The sequence below is a fragment of the Ambystoma mexicanum genome, chromosome 7q, assembly GCF_040938575.1.
Source record: "Ambystoma mexicanum isolate Mex_15411 chromosome 7q, UKY_AmexF1_1, whole genome shotgun sequence".
NCBI lineage: Eukaryota > Metazoa > Chordata > Amphibia > Caudata > Ambystomatidae > Ambystoma > Ambystoma mexicanum.
In genome coordinates, this window is record NC_090941.1 from 569,558,349 (window position 1) to 569,584,980 (window position 26,632).

General features: G+C 46.0%; 1 protein-coding gene across 1 annotated transcript in view; it reads left to right on the plus strand.

The window, feature by feature from the left end:
• VPS36 (vacuolar protein sorting 36 homolog) overlaps window positions 1-26,632 on the plus strand; it is a 427,280-nt gene that overhangs the window by 184,998 nt on the left and 215,650 nt on the right. The window contains exons 4-5 of the mRNA XM_069639283.1: window positions 4,143-4,257; window positions 25,037-25,126. Of these exons, the coding sequence (XP_069495384.1) occupies window positions 4,143-4,257; window positions 25,037-25,126 (205 nt within the window). The remainder of the gene's footprint in view (window positions 1-4,142; window positions 4,258-25,036; window positions 25,127-26,632) is intronic.

The following is a 26,632-nucleotide window of genomic DNA, read 5'->3' on the forward strand; positions in this document are numbered from 1 at the left end:
TGACAGGTAGGCCCCTTTCCACAGGGCTCTTTAACTTTCCTTGAAAAACGAAAACAAAAGCCAGGCCATTTTTTTTTCCGTGTTTAACAGCTTGCTATCCATGTCAAAAGGACTTCTGTTTGTGGCCTTTAAATGCACCCCACACTGTGCTTTGTTGGAATTAACTGGGGGAAGATATTTGGGCTGGTCCTGCGCAGCTGTGCCCCTGCAGTGTAACAAAAGAGCCCTTTTCCTCGAAACAGTGTTGGATCCATAGGCTACCTGCACATTGTATTAAGACCCTTTCTTCAATCCCTTTCAGAGAACAAACGGATCACTATGCAATGCAAAGGAGAGGACACACTGCATACTGATGGGCACTCAAGTGCTGGCATCTCACACACCTTGCTTGCCTGCCAACGTCTTTTTAGATGTAGGATAGCAGAATCTGATAACTTCTCAGTCTGTTGAAAAGGCGCTCCTATGGTTCAGCCTTGGAAACTGACTGGTGGCCGTTTCTAATGTTCATATTACCAGCCTCTGTTGTGGCTCTGTGTGGGGGTCTTTCCCTGCCGAATGTATACTAATTGACCTTTTCCCAATTGACCTCGGGAGAATTGACCTAATTTAAAAGGTCAATTGGGACATATATGCGGGGGAAACCCCCTGCAACCCCCCCACCCACTCCAAACCCCCTGCAACCCCCACCCAATCCCTTTATATTATTTATAATCCAAAACCAACCCAATACATATATAAAATAACTAAAATAATATAAAGGTCAATTGTGCAGAAGGTCAATTAGGACAAAAGGTCAATTGTAAAAGGTCAATTTGGGTAATATGTCCCTGTCACCCTATATGTACTGCAGTGGCTTTGCTGTGTCATAGATGGCCTAAAGAACACTCCAACTCCCAGACATGTTTCAAGGGTTTTTATTGAATTTTTAGGCAGGGCTCTAGGGCCGTCCATTGCACTCTCATCTAGACTAAGTGTTTTCCTCCCTAGCCCAGGGAGCTTTATTCCCAGGTTATTTAGAGCTTATCAACCCCTACTATCTATGTTCTAACTGGCTGTCAAAAGGGTATGGGGGTCTAAAGGCGACTGCCTTATCTAAGCTCCCTCTGGGACTTTCCAAGTTGGGTCTTCACTATCAATATTGTTAGTGCAAAAAGGATTGTAGGAGCACTACAGACACTCAACTGCCCTACTCTACCTTCTTCTCGCACCCTGATATTCCTTTTGCTCTCCCTTACTCATCTTCCTCTACTCCTCCTCCTTCTCCTAGCGCTACCCTCCTACTGACCGTCCTTGCCACACCACTAATACTCTCCCCTCTATACCACTACTACTCCACCTTCTACACAATCACCCTCCTTCCATTCTTACACTCACTTTACACTCACTCTCTGCACTCCCTCTAGCACACACCCACCTTGAGCGCACACATACACAACTTAGTATTACTTGCTCTCCGCACCCAATAACCTTACCTTTTCTCTAAATCACCCCCACACTCCAGTTCACCATACTTCCTCATGCTGGTCTCTTAGTCTGCCTCCTCGTCCCCCTCTGCCCGCACCCAAACAGCCAACAACTTATTGTTTCCTACCACCCCTCTTATCCTCCCCCTCCTCACATTGGATTTCTGGCTCTAACCGATTTGGTCCTGTGTTCCCCATCTGGGATGTGTTACAGCAATCAATGGATACAAATAGAGGGCTAAGCCACGCCACCCTTCTTCCACACAAGGCTGCCATGCTTCAACAATGGCGGCCCACATTGCAGAGTGTTTCAGTTCATTTTAGGGGGCTCTGTTGCAGTGGAAACCAAAGTAGGTAAGTAATAGTTGTATGCAAGCCGCCCTGCCGAAAGTTCATGTTGCAGCATCTGTGCTAGGTGCGTTGTGTGTGCCACTGCTGTGGAGCATTGTTCAGCGTCCCTGGCAGATGCAGCGGCTCTTTGTCTGTTTCCCAGCTCTCTAGCTCCCCGCTGGTCCCGACAATTAGATTACTGGAGGCGTCTAATGTGAGGTGCTGTTGGATTGCTGTCTTGCGACCTGACTGCCCAAACTTTGACTGCCCCGTTAATTGGTCTATGAGAAAAAACAGCAGCTGGCCAGCATGGTTCGTAAGAGGTATGGGGTGATCCAAAGTGGTACTGCCAAGAAACATACAGGCAGTTGGAGAGGGAATAGGAAGTGTGGCCCTCCCAAATGTGCCACCTTCCTACTCTGGGTAGTAATGGTTCTGGCTTCTACCTTGGTAGACCTCCCACGCCGTGCGGAGAAGGGTCCCTATCCCCACTTGAGAAGTTCAGATCACTGGCCTGGTCACAGCTGACAAGTGCTTTTTGCCATTGTTCACAGTAGCTTGTCTCTGTTGTGGCTCTCTGGCACACCTCACGCAGCATATGGAGACTTTGGCGCACACTTGCTATTTGTAGTTAAATGTATTTTTTGTTGAAACTGAGGACGTCAATTGAGGATGCTCGTAGAGGAGATGGGCCTGTGGCATCCTTACATTGCTAGGTGATGCTGCATGCGCACGTTCAAATGGCCGGCAGGTTCCAATGCCACATCCTGCTGACTCCATGCTGTCGGAGAAGGTGCGCACGAGTGGGCACTTTGGTTGTTGTCCTCGCGCTGTGTTCGTCCTGTCAGACGCACACTTCACGTCTCGTCGCCACTGAAATTAGTTGGCAGCATCATGGTAAGTAAATTCTTTAATGTACATCATAGAAGAGCATTGAACATCAAAAGGGAACCCACCAGTTCATAAGCCGTTCTCACTTTCTACTGCGTTGCATTCTCCTTCTCTATCATTCAATCCGGACGTCACTCATTCTAAAGCTGGCTGCGTGGTAACATGGAATGCACATGTCAATGACAGATATGAGCAGCTGCAAATGCCACAGTTAAGCACAGAGAAAGGCAACCGATTATGTGGCTTTGAATGGGTTCCAGATTTCAGGGTGTAGTCCTTGTAGGTATGCTTTGGGGTGAATATACCAATTTGTATAGCAGGCATAACCGTTGTAAAATTAAGAGAGTCTAAAGGGTCAATTATAAATAATAGAACTGTTTCCGTAGACTGTAGCTTCAAGGCAGATCCTACCTTCAAGAATTCCATGTTCCTGTCTTTAGGCAAACTGAAATGCAGTGAACAGATGGGATCTGTTCTGAACAGATATAGATAGGGTGGTCTTTCAGGTTTTTAAAATGTGCAAAAAAACGACCAGTATTGATACAGACTTCTGTTTGCACGTGGCACTTGTAGTTAGACCTCATAAAAACCGGAAGTATGTGGACCCCTCTCAAAGCAGGAAACCACAATAGGATGAATGGTGCACAAGTTGTGGGTCTTTTTCTATTCCCACCTTAATTGCACGAAGAGCACCACATACGTTTGTACTTTCGTGCAAATGGTCCCCTCCACCACATAGTGGAAAAGTGTGGAGTAAAAGGCGATTTTAACCTTTACTCTTTTCTTTTCCGCTACGTTGGTGGAAAAGTGTAACTGCCTCCTGCAATTAACGATTACCAGGAGACTAGCTCAGTGGCAACGCGTTTGTCTTGAGTATAACGCAGCAGAGCAACACAGGTTCAAATCCTGGTCCCATGCTTAGACTGGTCTCTGGTATTAATCGTGTTATAAAAGATGAATTCATTTGTATGGAATATACCTGCTTTTACCAGGCGGCATTTCAAGCGGATTCCATAATTATCCATTGCATTACTGCCAGCATGAAAATCCAAGCGAGTAGTAAGACATCCACATCTGCGAGGCAAACATGTTATGTCCACCCGCTTCCCAACTCCACCTTACAAAAACCCATTAACTTCCATTTTTTCCAATGCCTTAGAACAAAACAACCCCCATTGTGCTTTCATCCCAAGTAAATAAGTGTTTAGACACATTGGCAAATGTTTTTAAATGTGGGTGGTCGGTTTTCTTTCAGCAGGGATGGGAATCAATCCGTAATTTAACATTTGAAACACTGGTTTTTCCATGTTATTTCTGTAGTTGATTTCACTCTATGTAAGCCTTATATTTCAGTGTCCGAAATATTTTACATCTTATTGCATTTTTATATCGTTAACATTCATATGAAGACGCCAGTTTTCAAACCAATGTGCTCCCTATTTTTTTGTTTCTATGCAGTGCGAAAATAGTGGTACATCTTCACGCTGTTTCTCCCACCAAAGACCCCGGCCCATATCAGAGAAGCAAGTACTCGTTCATCAGGCTTTCTTTCAAGGAGCACGGCCAGATTGAGGTAAATGCGTGTAGTTTCAACTGTGAATAATCCTCTGTAACTCATACAGCAGAGCTCTCACTTTTCTGCCTGACGTCTGAGACATCTTGGAATTCTGGGACTGTGGTTCTCCTAAACTGGAAATGGGAAAGAATTCAAAGGAAAAATCAAAACAGAACCGGATGACCCTCTCAAGCATGGCAGTGGGAAACTTGGGAGCTCAGCATACGCTCAGCTAATATCTCACAGGTGTGGGCAGTTGGATCAGTGACTTTGTGATTAAGCACTCTGGAAGAACAGCCAAGTTTAAAGCCCGAGCTCTGTTGATGAAGGTAGTTTCTTTTGCAAATTGGGAAGGGGGAGTAGAGAGTTGGCCCTTGCTCTCAGAAGCATAGAGGGAGTGTTATCGAAGTGCAGTCATCCACTTAATATACAATGGCTAGATTTCTGTTCAATTTAAGTGACTTTCGCCAAAGAAGAGCGTTTGCAGAAAACCACTCCTGTACATGTGTAAAATAGAAGCAGTCCAAGGGAAGGTCCATCCAGTGGAGCCGCCTTGTATTGTGAAAACCATTTCCAACTTCAAATGAAAAATGCGATTCTATTTCTGAATAATAACGCGAATGATACACATGATCCCATCTATATATGGCATGGAGGACCCCCTTCTGCACGTTATAAGGATTTTGCAAGTCACTGAGGAGTTACGTGACCAAGGGCGACTTCCCTTATAAAGTCACAGAACTCTGAGGTTACTTGCAATATCTTTTTTACGTACGGTAGGGGTATTTCATTGACTATAATACATGGCCACCCGCTAACATCCACTTTTATAACTGACCTCTTGCTTAATATAATGTAAGCCTATTTCCAGTTACTGATACATATAACCAATGTACAACCTGTTTAGATTTCACAAACTAATATGCAGCTTATTTATTATGTGTTGCAGAAAAATAGAATAGACAGTTTAATAAAATGCATCTATAACTTTCTGTGGTTTAAAGAACATGCAGCTAGATTCATCCGGTCATGTTTTACCTCCAGCAGTGAACAAAATAAAAATGCTACCATAAACGGTTCCTTATTAATTTGAGGTTTGCAAAGTGTCCCAGAAAGCTGATTTACAACAAGGGTATTTAAAAAGCTCGTCATGGCTTTAATTAAGTGCTACAGTGACAGGTGGAATTCTCTCTGTGCTGGCTCAAGCCGCAGGCATTGTGACATCACAATCCAACTGTAATACCTGTTTACAGTAATAGTGATGTCACAACTAGCCTGTAATAAGAACATTATGTACAGGCTATTCAGGCATTGCAGGCTGTTGTGGGTTTTAGCACACTGCTTACAAACTCAATTGATAGATCTTATTAGTATCCAACTAAATGGTACTCATCTTGCAAGAGTGAAAGGGTGAAGTGGACCTGGTGGGACTAAAAACGGTGACCTTCACATTACCAGGGTTGGACGGGGACATTGGCTAGCGCACCAATGAAAGTGGACTACAGTCGCAAATGGCAATTCACTGCTTTTGTGTCAGACCGTTTAAGTACTACCCAATGGGGACGTTTTTGGTCAGATGTGTTGTAAATTGTGCATATTATAGAATGTTTGTTCAGTAACACCATTTAAAATTCCTAGCTCCATGGTGAAGTAACTAATCAAGTTGGCCGACTTTCACCAGAAAACTGGCCCACAGTAGCATTACTAATTTGGGACTCCCAACAATCCCTGTACGAAGCTAAGGTAGTATGTGTGCTCTTTCATTTTTCTTAAGAACCCTTTTAAGTTGTTGGGGGAGAACTGAAAATAATGCTACACTCTTGATAGATGTGCTTGATTGTTAGAGGAACCATTATAGTCCTTGAAGTCCCTTATATGAGCTTGCCTATGCTTATTAAGGTTCTTTAACCCGGCCCCCACCCACAAAAAAGATGCACCCCAATGCATATCAAAATCACTGGAATTTGACAGCAATTCTGAGGCTATTGATTTTCTGGCACATGGCTCTTTATATAATATCAACCACTGAGCATGTGCCAATAAGTAGGCTATCTTTAAATATCTACAGTTGGGAAAAGATAGTGTAACAAATCGCTGGAATTTGTCTCTTCGCCCCAAGGCGGAGACTCCCCCCCCCCCCCCCCGTGAGGCTAGGCAGGTGAGCCTAGGTATGGAGGAGAATAGAATGCTGGGGAAGCGCCTTGGCTACGTCAATCGAAAAAGGGTAGGAGCCTGGGGAGATGAAGGAAGAGCCTCTTGAGTGTCATAAGGGCAGATACCATGAGAGGCAAGACGCACAGCGTACCCTAGAGGTGACAGGGCGTTGGTAACCAGGAAGCCAGAAGAACCGAAGCTGGGCGCGTGGCGTTCCGAAGCGGGGAGAGAGAAAGAAGCAGAGGCCGGTGGCATGACCGAGGGAAGACCGTGGTGGACTTCAGATCGAGGTAACAATGGCGAACCAGTTCCGACACAGGCGAGTCGGAACAAGTGAATACCTGGGATACCAGATCCCCATCCAAGACGAACGGAGGGAAGAGAAGCTGTCGAAAGGACACAAGACGCTAGATTAGGAGGAGAGGGATCCGATCCTCAACGAACGAAAACCTGCTGACGTTAGCCCTAAAAACGGAAGGTAATAGGGATAACTGGAGACCCGGGGCAGTGGATGAAAAACAATATTATTGCAATGCACATACTCGCAAAAGTTAAGAAAGAGCTAACATAACGAGATGGAATGAGAATCATTATTGGAATGCTCATACTTGTCTCGGCCAAGAGAGAGAAAACATTGTTGGACTGTTCATACTCGTCTTAATCTAGTGGGTAGTGTTGTACAGTCAGTATAAAGAGAACAAAAAGAGAAATATTCTGAGGATGACTCGATCCATACTAAGTCACGCCAAGAAGGCCTAGATGAAATAAAAGAACTGGTTGTAAACAGGAAACCTGAAAACAAGCTGGAATTTGTAAAAACATATCCAGTAAAAGGGCAAAAGGAAATCTAGGATTATGAACTTTTCGGCCAAATAGGAAATAGCCCAAATGGAAAAGATAACTCTTGGATAAGTTTACCAGGGGAGGAGAAAATGATCCATCCTTATAGAAGAAAACAAGAGAAGAATCAAAAGTCCAAAACCATGACAAATGAACTGTATGAACTGATGCAAGTGATCACTGAAGATCATCTATTGAGAAGTGGCTGAAAGGTAAGTCAATAAACCTCACGAGAAGGCAGACACTCTCCTGATTTTTGAGTTCTTCAAAATAGTTGTAGGGTCAGATAGGTTAGAGTCGAATGGTGGACCGTTTCCTTTATAGACATTCACGGACGACTGACTAGCACCCTAGGTAGTTTTGTTAGGTAGTTTTGCCTTGTAGAATAGGGAAATACAAGCTTTGTTCCTTTTCTTTAATAAACATACCAGTGAAATGTTTTATCAGAGCCTGTGTCCTTCTTTGGACCTACCACAATCGGTTATGAGCAATGGTTTCATTTGGGCAGATAGTGTAACATAGGCATTTGTTTGCAGCATAAATATTTGCTTGTACTACTTTCAACCTGTGTAATGAATCACCATTTAAAATTGGTCGAGTGTGCTGCTTTTTTCGGGAAAGTTGAGTATGCTGCTTTCAAAGGGCCCCATTACACGGAATGCGGTAAGGGTTTACCGGTACCGGTAAGGGCACCGGTACCGGTAAACCCTTTACCGCCTTACTACGAGGTCCCTTTGCGGGACCCGACCTTAACGGCTGGTGTGCACCAGCCGTTAAAGTAGGGACCCGCAAAGGGAACTTGGTGCTAATTACGGTACCATAATTGGCTCCTTCCCCATTCCCACTGAGCCCTATTGGGGCAAAAATGGGAATGGGGAAGTGCCTTGGTGAATAGGGAATTACCGCCTCGCTCACCTTGGAGTAGGGCGGTAATTCCGCCATCCACCAAGGCGGACACAGTAAAATACCGGCGGCAACCATGGCGCTAACAGTGCCATGGTTACCGCATACCGTGTAATGAGGCCCAAAGTCTTTTTTCTGTGGCTGGAGTCAGATCACGTGGCTGCTGGCAGCACCACAGCTGCTTGAAAAAACCAATGGAGAGGAATTGACATGGTTGTCAACCTGCTGTCAATATGTTCTGCATGGCATGGCCGTAGCCCTTAAATACAGCATCAGTGACCAGAGGAGGAATCTGAACAAACACTGGCAAAGTCAATAGGTCTGTCTTTGCAGATTGGTTTTTGCCAATGATAGTTTTTAAAATCAGCACAGCATTTCTAACCAAACATGACTCCAGTGCCTCCCTTCATTCAGCTAATGGTGTATGTGAATAGATCAACCAGCACTGTACACCACTATTTAGATTTACCACAAGTCTATTTTAGGGTCATATATTTCCTTCCTGACATTTTCAAATGGCAAGGGGTGTAGAAAACTAGAGGGGCCATGGGGACTTAGCACTCCCTTTCCAGAGTGGAGGCGGGGCTAGATGAAGACGTAACCCTTCTCCCTTTCTTGAGCAGAGGATGCAGGGTGAAAGTGCTTGCAGGGTTTTCTTTAATCAACTGCTGTGTCAAAGGCAAGTGTACACCGCAAGATGTGTAAACGGCTCCTACAGTTATTGAAATGCAAATGCTGTTCATCTGCTGCCCTGCCAAGTAGCAGATATCCATTTATTAGAAGGACACAGAAGGAGTCTTTGGAGTTTGCAAATTTACCTGGTGCAGTTTCCTGTTAAGGTTCTTTTTTCAAATCGAGCAGGCACAACCCTCTCTGCAGTCAACCACTTAACCGCATGCTGCTCATTTTTTGCCAGAGTGAAGATGTTGCTAATACCCTTAATGTTAATGATGGGTGAGAGTGGTGACTGTGCTGTCATGAGTAAAAGAAAAATACACACTGTAAACAAACACAGAAATTCTCCTGTTTGGTTTGGGTTAAGATGGGATGTGTTAATAGGAATTCTTCTGGCTTTCACCTGTCCCTTCACAATGTCTGTGACCACTAAGCTCCTGCTTTTTGGCATGTCATTGTTAGAATTCCTTGCACACATGTATACAGAAATGTGTACAGGAATACACGTTTTGAAGGAGTCAACCTTTGTGTTTTCTAATAAAGTCTGCGTTGTTAACATTGTATGACAGGAACGCTTCAGTACCATGACAGATGTGTCAATTGTAACAAATAGAAGGAGAATTGTGTGTGTATTAGCAAATACAGACACATTCCTATGTGTGTGTGTGTGTGTGCTGTCAAATCTGTTCTTATACAGCAACACAGATGACATTGTTTCTATAACTGGTCAAATCATAAATTGGCAACCTGGCTGGTTCAAAAGTCTGTTACATAGATTAAAATGGTGGCATATCGGGGTGCTGTTGCCTGAGATGGCTGCCTGACTGCTGGGCTCCTCTCCGGCAGAAATCCTGAAACATAAAATATCCTTTGTCGGAGCCGCCCGAACTACCTAATCTATTTAAAGCTGGCTCCGAGATCTTGGTGTACCTGTGGGGAAAACTATGAGCAAAATCGGATGTGTTTTGCCCGAGATAACTGCGGGACAAGATCTGGCGTGTGAGGCGGGGAGCGGAGGCCGAGGGAAGGTTCCACAGTGGGATCAATCCAGCCCGCAGCTCAGGTAACGCCTTCGGGCCGCACTGTGGGCGTGACCCCCTGGAATCGTGTGGGCTCCTCTAAGCCGCAGGCGGTGGCTTTTTTGCAGATCTACGAGCACCCTGAAAGGTGCCCAGACATTGTCGGGCGATGATAACCCTGCCCATGTAGCCTGAGTGCACCCGGTGACTGTGGGTTGGACGGCGCAGGGGTATACCCACCAAAGAGATTCGTATTATCCTTAAGGAGGACGCTGGTGCTGTTTGGTAGCTTGCACGCTCCATCGATCATCCTGCCTGGTCAGAAGTCGGGATGGGGGAGCCCTGATGGTCCCGACTCAACCCCCTCCTGGCCTAGATCCTATGCAGCGTCGACCCCCATTAAAGGGCGTAGCCGGATGCCAGGACCCATCTTGAACATCCGTCACAGCTAGGAGGAAGCCGCTGTCAGAGGCGGCGTGCTGACTTGATCCGTAGGAGACCGGCAGCTGGACCCCTTGTATACGTGCGCCCTACGGCGCTGAGACAGTCTGACACCTGTGATCAGCGACGTGTGGGTAAATTTATACAAATGTACGCTGAGAGGATTGCTTTTGTTTACACGGTAAGCAGCGCACGGAGGGGACCTGGTGGGCATGGTATTTGCCTGGGACTAAGCGCCTTAGTCATCCTGTGTTGCCCACCCCCTTTGACACAATGACAGAGTAAATTTGATGATCCACATTATATACACGGTCAGGATGTGTCTGCCACCCATAGCCTGATACAGCCCAGCACACTGCAACACCGAAGGCGGCCGGGTGGATACCCACGGAAGGCGCCGGGGATTGCTGATTTCGTAGTGCTGTTATTCATTGTGCAGGGAATAGTGGCGCACACTGCTGGCACATATTGCGCTTAAGGCGGGACGATGCATGCTAAGAGTCATTGACGGTCCGGACCATCTGTTCACATAAACACCTAGTTTGTGCACTCGTAATAACCAGAGGATGGTGGGTCGCATGCCGTGGTAACAGGCAGCTTGAATCTACCAGCATGAGGTGACAAACTCACAGCCTAACATCGTACTATGGGGCACTGGCCAGGGATGGTCAAGGGCTTCTGGTGAATGGGACATTAATGGTCTTCCATGCATCTGTTGTGCCGAACTCTGAGGCGAGGTCAGCTAGACACTCATGCCTGCTAGGTACTGCTTGGCCAACCACAAACATATACTTCCCTTGTCATAGAACACTGCTAGGATCACACGTGCAATAAGACCTGTGGAGGCAGAGGAAAAAACAAAAAGAAAAAAAACAACCAGATCGGAGCTCCTTGTTAAAACTACCTGGGAAGACGCAACCCATTCAAGTTGAACAATACTTCGTGTGCTGGGTTCCTGCACCCGCAGACTTGGTCGAAATACCCATGCATGGTCCCGTGAGTTGGCTTCTTCTTGTTATGTGATCACATACAATATGCTCTGAACCATTTATCTGGCAGGGAGTAATTGGCCTACGGCCTGGCCGGACTCATACGCAGGCTCTCAAACCCTATTATACTTCTCTCCGACAGCCCTGGCCTGCTTAGAAGCGAGGCTGCTACGAGGACTAAGTTCAGCCAAGGCACCTTCTTATATTACTACCTCAGGAGATATCAGTGCTATAGTGACCGTACACGCTACGGTCCGTGGGACAGCCACAACTGGTATCCGTAGTGCCTAGGCCGTGCTGTGAAGAAGTTTGTGTACCACTCACGTGGGGACTGGAGAGCACTTACGCCCCAATTTTTATCCTGCGATGACAAAAGGAGCCAGCTCTAAAACAAAAGAAAACCGGACCCATGGACTCCTTTACAAGTAGCTAGTCCCCGGCCACCATGCCCCCTCGGCCGTTTGAACTTCCGGCTATGTCCTGCGAAAATGCTAGATATGAACAACTCCTCACCACTGTACAAAGTGGGTTTTTGTCAGTCAATGTGAAATTAGACGACATTGTCTCTACCATTGGCTCGTTGAAAGTCCGCGTTGAGAAAGAAAGCGCACAAATCAGAGAGGCTGAATCAAGAATTGCCAACAATGAAGACTCCATCGGACAAAACACTCGTGATATCACCCTGCTGAAAAGCGAGATGGGCTAGCTACGCGGGAAGTGTGAAGATTTACAATCCATGTCCCGCCGCAACAATATCGTATTGTGGGGGTTTCGGAGTCCTTCTGCAAAGGCCCCATGGAGAAGCATGTGGAGTTGCTGCGAAAATCTTTGTTGGGAGAAGATGCCTTTTTGAAACATTTTCTAGTTGAGAGGGCCCATCGCACGCTGACACCGGCACCCAAGCCCGGAGCTCCACCTGGCACCATAATTGCCAGGCTTCTGAACTATAGGGACAGAGACACTGCTCTTCGCTTGGCTAGAGAAATGGCACCCCTCGACACGAAGGCGACAGCATCCACATCTACCCTGATTTTGCGGCTGGGGTACAGACCCAGGGAAGATCTTTCGACTAGGTTAAAAAGCAACTCAGCCTGCGACAGGTCCCGAATGCATTGATCTTTCCTGCAAAGCTGCGTATACAACACAGAGGCCGTGAACATTTCTTTGAACATCCCACTGCAGCCATGGACTACATAGAAGCCACGATCCCGTTGCCTCCGCAGGGACACAGGCCTGACCAAATTAGACCTCCGCACCATGTGGGAGACTGAAGAGACCTGGCTGATTAGTCATGTCGATCCTGGTATCCTTTTTATGATTGTATAAGATTGGAGAAAAGTGGGTGCCTGGATGGCTCCGGCAGACTCATGTTTTTTTCAGACCGGCTGAGTGACGCTCTGCCGTGGCAGTTGTGAGCCGCGACATTCACACCTACGGAGAGTTCCAGATGTTGTGTAATGGGTATCATCATCATGTTGGGGTTGATGGTGTGGGTGGGGGTACGAGGGAAATCCTTGACATTATGTTGAGGCCTGTTGAGAATGTTAAAAGTTTGAATAATGTTGCAAGTATAAAATCAGAGGGTCGGGCTGGTTCGAGTGCAGACGGGCCAGCTGGTTCGCATCAATATATAAAGACGTATACTTTGATAGCCCGCGGGGATCAGGGTGTGGGTGTCTCCCGTGATATTCTTCAGCCCAGGAGGACCACCGTAGCCTGGAGGGGAGGCCCCACCCCATCCCCATAAACCTGCCAGCATTTCCCCGCAGGGCCTCAAGCCCGCGGGGATCAAGGGCGCGGGTGTCTCCTGCGATTTTCTTCAGCCCAGAAGGGCCACCGTAGCCTGGAGGTGAGGCCCCACCCCCTCCCCATAAACCTGCCAGCATTTCCCCACAGGGCCTCAAGCCCGCGGGTGTCTCCCGCGATTTTCTTCAGCCCAGGATGGCCACCGTAGCCTGGAGGGGAGGGCACACCCCCTCCCCATAAACCTTGCAGCATTTCCAGGAGGGAGAGGTGCAAAATAACCCCTGCCTGAATAGTGTTTTCTGTGAACCCTGAGGATGGTGGGAACTTAAGGACTCAAGGAAGTGTCTGAGCCCAAAACACAGACAACGAAGTGAGCCCGTCCCAGTTACTACCAGATTGCGTGGGGGAGGGGGGAATCTGGAATTTTTTACATAGCAGTGCAGGCCAGAACTGTGCGATCTCTGTGTGGTGTGGGGAGGTGAGACCCTTCTCTGGAATTGACTTCTCCCTACCAAGGCTATATGATGGTTGGTCCCCCACTGGATGTAGCCTGCACAACCCTGGATTGGGGAGCCATCTCTCCCCTCCCTCCTTTTCCCCCTCTACCTTTCCTCATCCTCGCTGCTGTCAAACTTACAGGGCCCCCCAGTCTCTTTGGGGCAACGGAAGCAAACTACGGGCAGATGACGGAGGGGGGTGCATGTCATTTCAAACTCAGGGTATCATGCAGGGAATGGGAGCTCATACTGGGAGTGCCCGCAGGAATGGAGCCCTTGCCCATTTGCACTCAGCCTCTGTGTGTGCTAAAGACAGACACACTGTGGACCCTATCTTCAAGCCACTTTGCATTTCCAATCCTCAGGTGGTGTCTCTAACACGGTCCCATGTGCCCTTGCATGGTTCTGCCCTGACTCCTCTCCCCTTTGATGGCCTGGCAGGCCCTTTCCTGGATGTATCTGTGCCCCTTGTTAATCTGGAGGGGGCATTGATTGTGTGGCCACTGCCACTTTCTTTGACACTTTGGCTATCGGGTGCGAGAGGATCTCTATGGGCATTTCAAAGTTGACTGGTATGAATGTGTCGTTGGCTCCACCTTTGCCTCCACCTATGGTTGCCTCCCTGGATCTGGCCCCTCTCTGTCCAACTACTGGTCCAAATTCTGGTGTCTTAGCCCTGCACTCGCCATTGGCTGCCCCAGTAGCCGAAACGTACCCTGAAGTATATTCCACTGCTTCTTCTGTTTCCCTGTCTCTGGATTCAGGGGGTGAGGGTTCAAGTGGCTTGGGTGGGGGGAAGAAGTTTAATGTTCCGGTCAGCATCAGAAGTGAGTTTACGATTGATGTCCCCTCAGGGGCTAGTTCCTTCCTGCGACTCAGCCCTCTTTGGGCTTCTAAACCCCCATTCAAAAGGGGAACATTTTCCATCAGCCCCGTCTCCCTCCGAACCTGCAAAACTGCCCAGCTGTCCATGTAACATTCTGCTCACTGAGATGGCCGAGATCAAAAATCTTCTATTCGTGTTGATCAAAGAGGTCTTAAGGGTTGGGGGGGAAGGTGGCGTGGGGAGTGGTGGTGAGGGTTTAGCAGGGGATGGGCCAGGGGGCTCAGAGGATCCCAAGTTAGTGTCCACCAAAGGGATTCAGCCTCTGCACCCCTGCTTGTCTCCTGCTTCTGTGGTTATGACTCTCCCACCCACAATGAGCCATCTAGAGGTGATCCCCCCCCTTACTCACCCCATTTCAGAGGGAGCATACTGGGTTTCTAGTCCCGGGGGCCGAGCGCCTTTCTTGCCGGAACTTAGAGGGGAGAGCTCGGGGCAACACACGCTCAACAGGGAGTGGGGCAAGTGCTCCAATCCCTGGTCAGGGGAGACCTCCATCAGGGCACAAGATTTACCAAGGTTTCAGCAGCTTGATCTTTCTTCATGGTGTCCCAAAACTACTGCAAGCTACAAGAGAACCAAGGGACGCCCTCAGGAACAAATGTTATCACTGGTTACAAACTGCTGGGGAGTGTGGGTTTGTGTCTTGGGTCTCTCTGCTGGAGTGTTCCAGACTGCCCAGTTCTCCAGCTAGAACAGACACGGTTAAACTGGTGTTTGGGGACACCTCTATGGCTAGGAACATTTTGAAAAAATGCAATGACCTATGGCGGACAAGGAAAAGTGGTATAACAGTCGGTTCTCTCTCCATCCCGGCTTCTGTGCGCCCCATGGGAACCCCCTCTAGAAATAGCCCCCTCTCAGGGGCTAATCTGACCATCATGGGTCCGAGACGCCTTGGGAGTCTCCCGAGGCAAGAGGATAGTAGTGCTTTACCTTTGGCCAAAAGCACTGTTTGGGGGTATCCTTGGAGGGTGTTGCCTCTGCATGATTTTGTTACTTGTTTTTGTTGTATTTACTTTAATGATGTACTAGAAATGTTTTTTAGGATGCACTTTGATGCCCTTTTTTTGGCCGAATAAAGTTGTTTGATTTTATACTGTGATACATGGCATGTCCCACTCATCTGAATAACGGGCTGACGATCAAACTATTCTCTTGGAATGTTCACAGACTCAATAATCCAGTTAAGGCTTGGAAGGTGGCGGCATACATATCAAGACACAGTCCGCAGATACTGTTACTACAGGAGACCCACGCACAAAGAAATGTAAATTCCAGTTTCCTCCCACGCTGGGGTGCTCTTTGCTAGAGTACTCGGCCCAATCCAGGGGTGTCCTTACACTTATCCACCCATCATTAGGATTTAGATACCTTTTCAGTAAGGTAGATGCCAAAGGCAGGTTTGTCTTGGTTTGGGGAGAGGTGGCTGGTCATCTAATTATGGTAGTCAACAACTACGGTCCCAATATAGATGATCCAGATTTTTACCGGACAGTCCTAGGTATGTTTGACATGCCTGATGAACCACTGGTACTATTGGGGGGGGGGGGGGGGCTTTAATACGATACTTGATGTAACTCTCGACAGATCCTCTGCCATCCCCCGTGAGATCACGAAGGCAGCGGCCACCCTACGACAAATAATGACACAGATACCCCTTATAGACGCATGGCACACTCTTCATCCACTAGATTGGCGTTACACATATTATTCAACTGTCCATGGCATGGAGTCCCGTATAGATTACTGGCTCGTTAGTACTTCCCTCTGAGATGCTATATCGGTTAGCGAGATTCATCCCAGAACTCTCTCAGACCATTTGCCAATAACTCTTGTTCTAACACTGCGAGACGGTCCGCCAAGAGCTAAACGTTGGAGGATGCCCACTGCTCTCCTTAAAGACCCTCATGTATGTGAAACACTTTAAATTGAGATCAATGAAATCTTTGAGCTAAATGAGGGTTCGGTTAGCACACACTCTATATTATGGGAAACGTTTAAGGTGTGGGTGAGGGTTATCCATCCTACTGGCTAAAACCACTGGGCTGCTGACGACAGTTAGGAAAGAACTAGGGATTGTAGACTCTAAACTAGCAACCCTTGAAATAAATTACAGTGCCACACATAGTAAATCAGTCCTCGCAGACCTACACCATACATTGGGAGAATTTAATACATTGGCGGATAGAGAAGTCTTATATATGGCAACCCCTGCCCGTGCCTGAAGATCCAGCGAAAGTAATAAAGCTGGTACATTTCTGGCCAACATGCTTAGAACAGGGGACTATCACAGTCCGATATCCAGCATACACACTGCACAAGGGGAGGTCATAAACCGAGAGGAAGATATCACTGCAAAGTTTACTGAATTTTATAAAACCTTGTACTCTAACCGAGATGTTAGGTCCAGGGAAGAAATAGCTGACTACCTGCGAGATCGTAATCTCCCCTCCATAGATCTGGAAGTCTGTGCAGCGCTAGACTTGCCTATTACGGTTGATGAGATCACCTACGCTATTAGGGCATTAACTTCGGGCAAAGCCCCTGACCCTGATGGACTTGGCGCCGAACTGTATAAAGAATTTCAAAATATGTTGTCCCCCATCTTGTTGAGGGTGTGGGAAGAAGCAGTGGAGTGCAGCACACTACCAGACTCTGTGCGTGAAGCAGTGATCACTCTGCTCCTTAAGCCCAGACGCCCTGCACACAACATTTCTTCGTATAGACCTCTTTCCCTTATTAATACGGATGCCAAAATCTTTGTCAAGATTCTTGCGACCAGACATTTTCCACAAATGCCCACCTTGGTCCACCCTACCAGGCCGGCTTTATTCGCACTCGATCCACTGCCCTTAACCTGCGACGGCTTTTTGGTGTTATGGCTCAAATTAACCCGAAAGCCAATGCATCTGCTGCAGCCTTGGATGGCGAGAAGGCTATTCGACTCTGTGTCTTAGAACTATCTCTTCTCTGTATTGGAACACTTCGGTATAAGACAATACTTCCTGAAGTGTGTCCAGCTGCTGTACACCAACCCAGAAGCTAGGGTCCTCACCAACCACACTCTATCCCCCCTCTTCTCACTAGGTAGAGGCACTAGACAGGGGTGTCCCTTCTCTCCAATTCTGTTCACCCTCCCTAACAAACCCATGGCGGAATTCGACTGGAAACGCACGCACACAGAGGAATCAGGTTGATAGGCCCTCCACAAATTATATCCCTTTATGCGGAGTTTCATATCAATGATAAATCTTCCTGACCAGCGTCAACCCCAGAACATTTGTCTTTGACTAGGTAACTATTTTACCTTGTCCCTAGGTGAAGGGGACATTTTTTACTCTTTATGTCTCTCCATAGTGTATGATTTAGGTTTCCTAACAACCTTTGGGCTTAGGCTGGGTTGTCCCTATGGGCTCCCCTGTTAATTTCTCTTTCATGTACTTGGGTGAACTACAGTTCCCAGGTAGTAAAGAGGGATTTTCACCCCCCTTTACATTTTATATCGTGAGCCAGCACAGAGTGCTGAGGGGATACAGTGTATCCCCTTTCTTACTTACCTGGTAACATTTTGTTACAATTGTGAGTTTTACATGAATAGCTGGTGGCAGTGGTTTTACCTTTATGACTTTTAGTCTTTATTACTCGTAGGCTGTTAATTCAGCCTCGGCAATGCACATAAGGGTCACAATTTTTCTAAAATGGTGGGCTCCTTCTTTGTTCGCCATTTCTGGTGTGCTTGCTGTTTCTGAGGTCTTCACCTGCCATATTAGGCGGGAACGACCTCAGTGCCTGTTGTGTCTTCAGCGGGAATCCTTTAGATTCCCTGCCTAGGCTCCAGAGTGTCTGGAAAGGCAGGAAGCCAGGGAAGAGTCCAAAACTCTGCAGCCCTTTGTCTTCCACCTTGCCTGAAAGGAAACAAATCGCAGTGGGGGGCTGGCTGTCCTGCTTGGACAGCCATACCGCCCCTTCCTGTAAAATGCGGAGAGAGAATGCACAGGTTGTGCTGTAGTTCCTGATAAAAACTCTGAACCTGGAAGCTGCTGAAAAGTTGACTGGAGCTGAAACCGAAGAGGAAGATGAAGAAACGACGGCTGTAGCGATTTCCAGCACCCGGAGAGCCTGCATTTTGATCTATCCCACGTCGTGCTAAGAATTTGTGGGGCTGCAATACCCCAATACCCTGGGACTTCGAGGTATTGTGCTGTGTATGGTCTTCTGAATTCTGAATCGAGCTGAAACTTTGGTAGTCTCTGTAGCGGAGGCATGGTATCACAAGTATGACACTGACACACAAGATACAATTTGTAAAACCTTTATTAACTTTGTGGGTTTGGGAAAACTCCTACCTTGCTCTATAACTAGGATGGGAGTTGTCTCGACCATCAAATAATAAAGAAAACAGTCTTAGTCGTGTCTGTTAATTCAAAATGGCCTATTTTAACAAAACCTAATGTCTGCTCTATCTCTTGTAGAAAATAATGTGTAAAGGAAGTATGTATATAAAAGGAAAATCTGTGTTCAACAAAGAAAAAAATGTGGCTGGGTCCGCGCTCCTCCCTACGTTTAGACAGCATGGAATAAGGCAGTCTCTATAGGCAGGATGACACACTCTGGCTCAGGCTTTAACAGTTTCGGAACGTGGATCGAGGTCTGCCTGGCCTTCCACATTAAAAGCTCTTGTTCCAGTCTTTCCCAAATAACTAAACAAAAAGTTCACACCAGTCCTACTCTGTCAGGCTCAGACCTCTTCAAACAAACACACAAGTTCAACGTTTGTTCCCCTCTGCAGACCTTGCACAGTTCAACAACACTTGCCAGGGCTCCCTTCCCCAGGCTTTTCACACTTCTGGTCTCCCTCAGCCATGCTCAGACCGCTTTTCGGATGTGAAGACTTTCGGATATGGGGCTCCCTTTTTTCAGACCACCTCAAGACCACTTCGACTCAGAATTCAACGTTCAACTTTTCATCTCCCCTTCTGTCGGGGTTCATTTCATTTACTTTGGCTTTTACAGTTCATTCACTTTTATCGCTTCAAACAATGCACCTTTCACAGAGACTTTTGAATGGGGTACTCCTTTTCACCAGACCACTCCGTTACTCAATATCGCTGATTCCACAGCTGCCTTTATCTTAAACTTCATTCACAGGTCTGCCTTTTCTCACGTCTCATCAACAAGCGTGCAGCCTTCACTTGCGATATATTGTTGCAAACCTCAATCTTTCTTAGCACACACCGGTCTCTCAGGTCGCTTGCCAACTCACTGGCTATGTGCGTTTCTTTCTTGATTTTCGGTTTTCATTTAATGAGTCAAGGTTAGTACCACAGGCTTGGCCTCGCCTCCCCAACTGTCGTTCACCCGGGAGGGTCGCTGGTGTCCTTGAAACACAATGCAGTGTTCGATATTGGGATCTGGCCTTCTTTGTGGAGGCAAAGACCTCCTGTAGGGAACTCTTGGGTTTTTTGACCCGCTGCTTGCTTCCCCTGGTCCGTCGCTCTGCTCCAGTAGGTTCGCTTTTGCTCTGGAGGTTCTGCTCGTACTCGTGTTCCACCTTGCTAAGAGAGTGTGTCTCTAGGTTCCGCCTTTTATCCGTGTGAGGAGAGCTAATTGGAATCAGGTGTATGCACTTGAAGTCAAGTGCCTGACTTGCCTGACTCGATTAACGGGACATGTTCAGTACGATGTATCCGAGTTAGTCTTGTTACTCTCAGTCGCCCTCTTCCTCAGCCTAGTGTTTGCAGAAAGGGGGTCGGGAGTTGGGACATCAGATCCTAAATAATAGGGGTTGGATGTACAAAAAAGGGGGGAATGCTACGTCTCCATCGGCTGCTTCACCACACTCCCCGAAGATCCCTCACCCAGGTGATCCTCCTGCACTGGTCCACCCCCAGGGTCTGGATCCAAAGGCAATGGCCATGCTCTGGCCACCTGAGAGAGAGAGATGAGATCCCCTCTGGTTTCTCACACCTCCTCCTGGTTCTCTATAGAAACGATTTAAGTCCTTGAAGTCCCCTTATCAGTGTGCTGGACCAGATTAGAGAGGAGAGTCCGACCAGCGATATTCAGTCTTCTCCTGGCTTCTGAAAAGGGAACCAAAACCACAGAGCCTTATCCAACCACAAAGACACTCTTGCCTGGAGATTTCTCCGTAGTACATGCTGCAAAATCCCTTCCAAAGTCCTGTCTTCCGTCTTCATGACAAAGGAATCCATCAACCAGATTTTTGAATGCAGATCCTGAAGTCTTCCTGCTGCAACTCTTCTTCTCTGCTGAGCTATTGTGTTGGCTGGTGTATTTACTTACCTTAAGCCTGTGATTTCTTTTAAGCTTTTGGGGTGTTCTCTGTGTTTGGGAGTCCTCTCATCCAGGTCACCCAGGCCCACTGCTCAAATCCTCCTAGGGTGTCTTCTCAGAAGTCCCATGGACCCTAACTAACGTTAAATTGAACTACTTACTTATTTGAACAGTCTTTCTCAGGAATTCTGACTTTTCTGAAACTGAACCCTATATCACCCTACCTACAGCCGGCACCTAGATCACTAGGGTCCCTTGTCTGCCTCTGAGTGAACTCTTGGAATAGACTAGGGAAGGACTGGATAAGTAAAGGATTCTGTTTTGAAAAGCACAAGTGTTTGAAAAGTACTTACTTGTGAAAGAGTTAGTTGGTAATTGTAACTCTGAGAGTGTACCGTTACAAAAGTTCTTACTTACCTTGAATGTGTGTTGTGCCATTCTGAAATGTATATACAAGGTTATTTTACTCTCCTGCGAATTGGTTATGCCTCTTTCCCAAAAGTAATACTTTTGGCTTCACTAACTATTTCAGAGAATAGGTGTATAAATTCCCCAACTGGGTCTTGCTTCCCCTAACTTGCTGTAGAGCCTGTTTAGAATAAGCCTGCCTTCGGTTTTACTTAGAATAACATTGGGTCATTCATAAAGTGTAACATTGGGTTTTGCTTTCCCTGGTCTAAAACGGTCTTAGGTTGAGACTTACCTTTAAATTGCTGATGGCGCCTCCACAAAGTATATAGGTTTTACTTACCTTGAATAGCTGTGTGTCATCCTAACATAAGTTAGTTATTGCTTACCTCAATCTGTGTTCCACTGATCTGAAAAGCAACTGTAATACTATATTAAAATATTAGGTTTTACCTGCCTAGAATAGCTTTGTGTCGTTCCTAAAAAATGTTCTTTAGGTGTCGCTGACCTTGGTCTGCCTGGTGCAATCCTAAATTAGTTTAAAGAGTTCTTGCTTATCTTAGTCTTTGTACCACTGAGCTAAATAGCAACTGTAATTGAATATTACAACAAAAGATATTACTCACCTAGTATAACTGGGTGTTATCATAAAGGTAGTTATAGGTATATACTGTTCCTTGAATCTGTGTTCCACTATTCAGAGAAGTATCCTCGTATCAGGGTTGGTTGATCATGTGATTTCCCTGCTCAGTGTCACTGCATAACTGACAGGGTCTACTACCCTTGTATTACAGAAAGTAATCTAAAAGTAACTAATGGTTTTTACTCCCCATGAATAAGTGTGGCCTCTACTAAATGTGTATGATAAGGTCTTGTCTTCCCTAGAATTACTGTTAGGCTTTCTGAACAAGGTCTGTGCTTTGGTCTGTGTACTTTAAAGCATAGTGTTATGTTTTTATAATTGTGGTTATATATAATGTGATAGTACTTATTTACCAAAGATTCATCTTGGCCTTCTTGTATTTAAATAATCCCTTTATCTTTACAATACATAGTGTTTCAGTGTTTCTTTGGACCATATGTACGTTTCAATTTCTTTGGACAAAACTACAGCCCTCTCTCCCTCCTAAAATAAGCCTGGCTGCTCTGTCTACGCTACCATATACTCAGGTGCTACAGCCTTATACTAAGAGTGGAGTCTTGTACTGTCTCAGTTGGACTTCAGATAAACTTTCCTAACAGTGGTATACAAGGATCCGCCAAAGCCCTTCTATCCTTTCAAACCTCAATCGTGAGCAGTCAAGGAGGAAGCAAAGGCTGCATTTGCTTCCCACACTGACATTTGTCAGGTCAGGCCTGTAAGGAACGGATTTCTTCATTCAGCCTAACGTGGGCTCCTCAGTGACCATCACAAACCCTTGCTCCAAGGGAATTTTAATCTGTTAAATTGGAACTATCCTCACATTTGGTATAGTGAGCTCTGTTCTATTTGCTCATGCATATGCTGTCCCCATGGGACATGGAATGAGAGAAGCAGCCAGCATTGCGCAGTTCTCCGGCGCACCAAACTCCTACCTTCATCCCGTGTCAGGTTAATATCTACGTAACACCTACCAGCAGAGACGCATGGCCGAAACAAAATGGCAGCCGAAGTTTTTAAACCTTCAAACACAACAGGGGAGATGTTTATTAAAACCTATGACCAATGAAGAAATAATGATTACTGGCAGCCACAATTTGAATCTGGGAAATCCAAACACCTGATAAAATATGGCTTGAAATGATATTAAACCAATCGCTGTACCGGGAAAAAAAACAAGGCTAATGGAGCAGCTATCAAACATGGAAGACATGCCAATCTGAGTCAAAGTGCTGAGGCCACCATTATGCACGTTTTAATGTTAATAAGCCACCCACCTTTCCACCTGGAAATACCTAAATGAATCCTATCTCAGAAATCGATGCAAAGTTTGTCCACATCATATAGGTGTGGCTAAACCAGGCCCATCCACACTTGTTTACTCAAGTTATACCTACCAATTACAGTATAGAAATTCAGAATGTTCTTGGGTGGTGGCATAGCACTACATATAAATCTCAGCATGTCCTCTTACGCCTCTTTGGAGGTGTTCGTTTTAAATCGAACCACAGGCTTAGGCACCGTCTTTGTAGATTTTGTTAGTGATTGTGTTATAAATTAACAATAAATCAAAACAATGAGCATCTGTTTTTCTTTGCCTAAGTGCCAAGATACCTTCAGGTGAGCGTGCTCTGTACACATATTCAGATTATGTTGTTGCGTGGTCAATCCAAGTCACTTCAGAATTTCAATTTCACCTTCTCTGAGACATTAGTTATTGGGTAGAACACCCAGACAACCTGAAAACATGCACTCTGTTGGTTGACTGGCAAAACATGAATCTCACCCAGTGCGTTAGTATTGGGAATACCCTAGAAGGAATTTTTGCCAGAGAAGACATAATGGCGATAAAAAGAAATTAGAGCGCTAAGTTGGAAATACTACACATTTGCGGTCTTTTAGTTCATATATGGCCAATCTGCAGCATCATGCTCATTAAAAAAAAAGGATGTAAAAAAAATAGTTTGAGGTAACCGTAGAAATGCCGGCACCATACATCATAAATCTCTGAAAGAAACCCAGCCCCAAGTGATAGTCTGCTTTCTTAATTCATTATGTGAAGCATTAAATGGAAGAGATCCAGTAGAACCCAAACTATCAAATCATCATTATTAAAATGTCAGCCATGGTAGGAAACGGGACCTGACTAAAGAAAAGCTGTGCATTAGACGACTAGAACGAACCAAAAGGCAGAACAAAACTCATGCGTCCAGGCTATTCCTTTCGATCTCACTTAGCAACTACAAAAGGATAATGAGCAACATGAATGAATTCTGACAATTTGGATTCTATCCTCATGCAATGTAGACAGGGGCGGTTTGCACTAATGGCTGTATTGTGAATTCTGCTGCCTCTGTAAATGGACAGCCCTATCTGGATGCACCGACTCAAATATTACTCTTTTTCAGTTCTCGTCATTGACTCCAATTTCAGATCCTGAATAGGCAGTTGGCCTTGATGAACCATTAGGTCAATCAAAAAATCCTTGGGCCTCATCACGACTTTGGCGGTAACCCTTAAATCCGGCGGTAGCGCTATTACCGCCGGATTTAATTCGGCGGATTTCGCCCCAGCTCTGAGCTGGTGGGAAATCCGCCGAAAATTCGCGCTATTACCGCTGGCGGGAAATCCGCCGGCGGTATTAGCGCGAAGATTCCCCATTGAGCCCAATGGGGAATGGGGCATTCCCTAATGGGGTCAGTGGGGAATGGGGACTTACATTACCGCCAAACTCATGATCTGGCGCTATTAGCGCCGGGGAGTTCGGCGGTAGGGCTAATACCGCCCGTGCTAATAGCGTTACCGTTACCGCCCAAGTCGTGATGAGGCCCCTTGTCTAGCTAAAATAGCCAAATCCATCTTTACTTGGCAAACCAATTAACAGTGTTTTTTTTCCTATTTTCTATGGCGTGAGAGACCTTTTTGACTCACTCCAGCAGAACCTTGAATATAATTTTACAAGAAATTATTGACTTTTTTCAGGTATGTTTGGTATGAAGTAGGCACCAAGAGCGGATATAAAAGGGAGATGCAATCAAGGACTTGCACTCTATTATGAAGCAGGTGATTGATACCGAGTCCCACGCGTGTATTGCTGCAAAAGCTCTGGGATTGAAAAGTACTGGGAACAAGCTGTATGAGATGAGGTGTATGTCAAGTGAGAGGTTTGCCACAAGTCAGCTGGCCATTACAAGCATACTCTGGTGCTTTGATAAATGTTTCTTATTGTATTTTATTTGATTACATTCTTATACATGTGCATTTCTGTCTGTTGATGCTTGACAAATCTCTATGCTGCTGCTTAGTTTCAGAGACGCCTGTCGGAGGAAATGACACAGAAGCGGTGGGAGCGTGTGCCCGCCTCCCAATCAATTCAGCTGAGCAAGGATCCCCAGGTACATTTCAATTCACTCAGTGTTCCCGAGTCCTGACCCTTAATATTGTGACCATTATGAGAATACTTATTTAATGCTGGGATTTGTAAGGAAGGCATGGTATCAATAGTAGACCGACACAATGGGTACATGTTTGGAAAACCTTGATTTGGTATTCTTGTTGGATTGATAGAATTCGTAACTGGCCCTAACTCTAGAATGGGAGCAATCTCGACCATTAATTAAATAACAAACAGTCCAATTAATTCTAGTTAAAATAAAAAGGCCTATACTAAAGAAAAACTAACCTTGCCCTTCTTCTCAAAATGACAAATGTGTTAAGGGAATACAAAAGGAAAATAGTGCCTCAAAAGAAATGTCAGAATGGCTTAAATAACAACTCCCTTCCCTGCGTTCAGTACCACGGGGTCTAGAGTTTCCTAAAAAGTATAGGTGGAGAGCACAGTTCTTTCAGTCTTGCACACGTTGACTTACTAGTACAAATATAACTCTTCAGGCTTGGGCTTCAAGCTTCTGGTAGTTCAATCACTTCCTTAGGCTTCCTCCGTCTTGTCACAAATATACAGTTCCACTTTGGACCTTTACTTTCCCACAATCCAACACAGTCTCTGGTTTCTTTTCACTGTCGAAGACTTTCAAAACTGCAAGGATTTTACATAGACCTCTGCATGACCACTTTGACCTCTCTTTCATTAATTCTACAATCCACAATCTTCCTCTTACAACACCAATGCCTCTTGGTACTTGTAGTTTCTTATTCTCTTTGGTTTGCCTTCTTGGCCTCTGTCAAAATTCAAATGTGACACCAAAACCTCTTGATAGTTGTAGTTTCTTATTTTCTTTAGTTTGTCTTCTTGGCCTCTTTCAAAGTTCATATGCTTTGCCCACTTGGCATATTCAGAGTTCACATACTTTGCTTTTCATTCATTCAACTATCTTTCGGGATCACAGTTACTTTCTTGCCTTAGGTTCCCGTTCAACTCTGAACATTTCACAGAGACTTTCGAATGTGCGATTTTGCCTTGCAGGACCACGCTGTTACTTTGTAACCATTCCAATTACAATTTAGCAATTGTCCTTTTCAGTGCATGTTTTATTGGCACACATGCAACCTTCAACTTTTGAGTTAGTTACTTTTGGCTTTTAACACAAACCAGACTTTTGTTGCCTTCAATTACTCACTTGTTGTGTTAATCAGTCTTCTTTCATCAACGCTCTTTATTCAGCAGTCAAAGTTGTTTCCAGTGCCTCCTCTGCTCCTCCCCAACTCTGTCATTCACCCGGGAGGGTCGTGGGCTGCTTTCAAGTATCTTGAAGGTTTCCTTTTTCCTTTCACTTGGATTCAGCCTTCGAGCGCTTACGGCTTCCCGAAAGTGTGGGATTCTCGCCTGGCTCTCTCTCGATCTTCGTAACTGCAGATGAGCCCCTTGGCCTTCCGACTTCCATCGCCTGATTTGCATCGGCCCCGAAAGAGCTGTTCCTTCTCGTACCGAGCGTCGCTCAGAA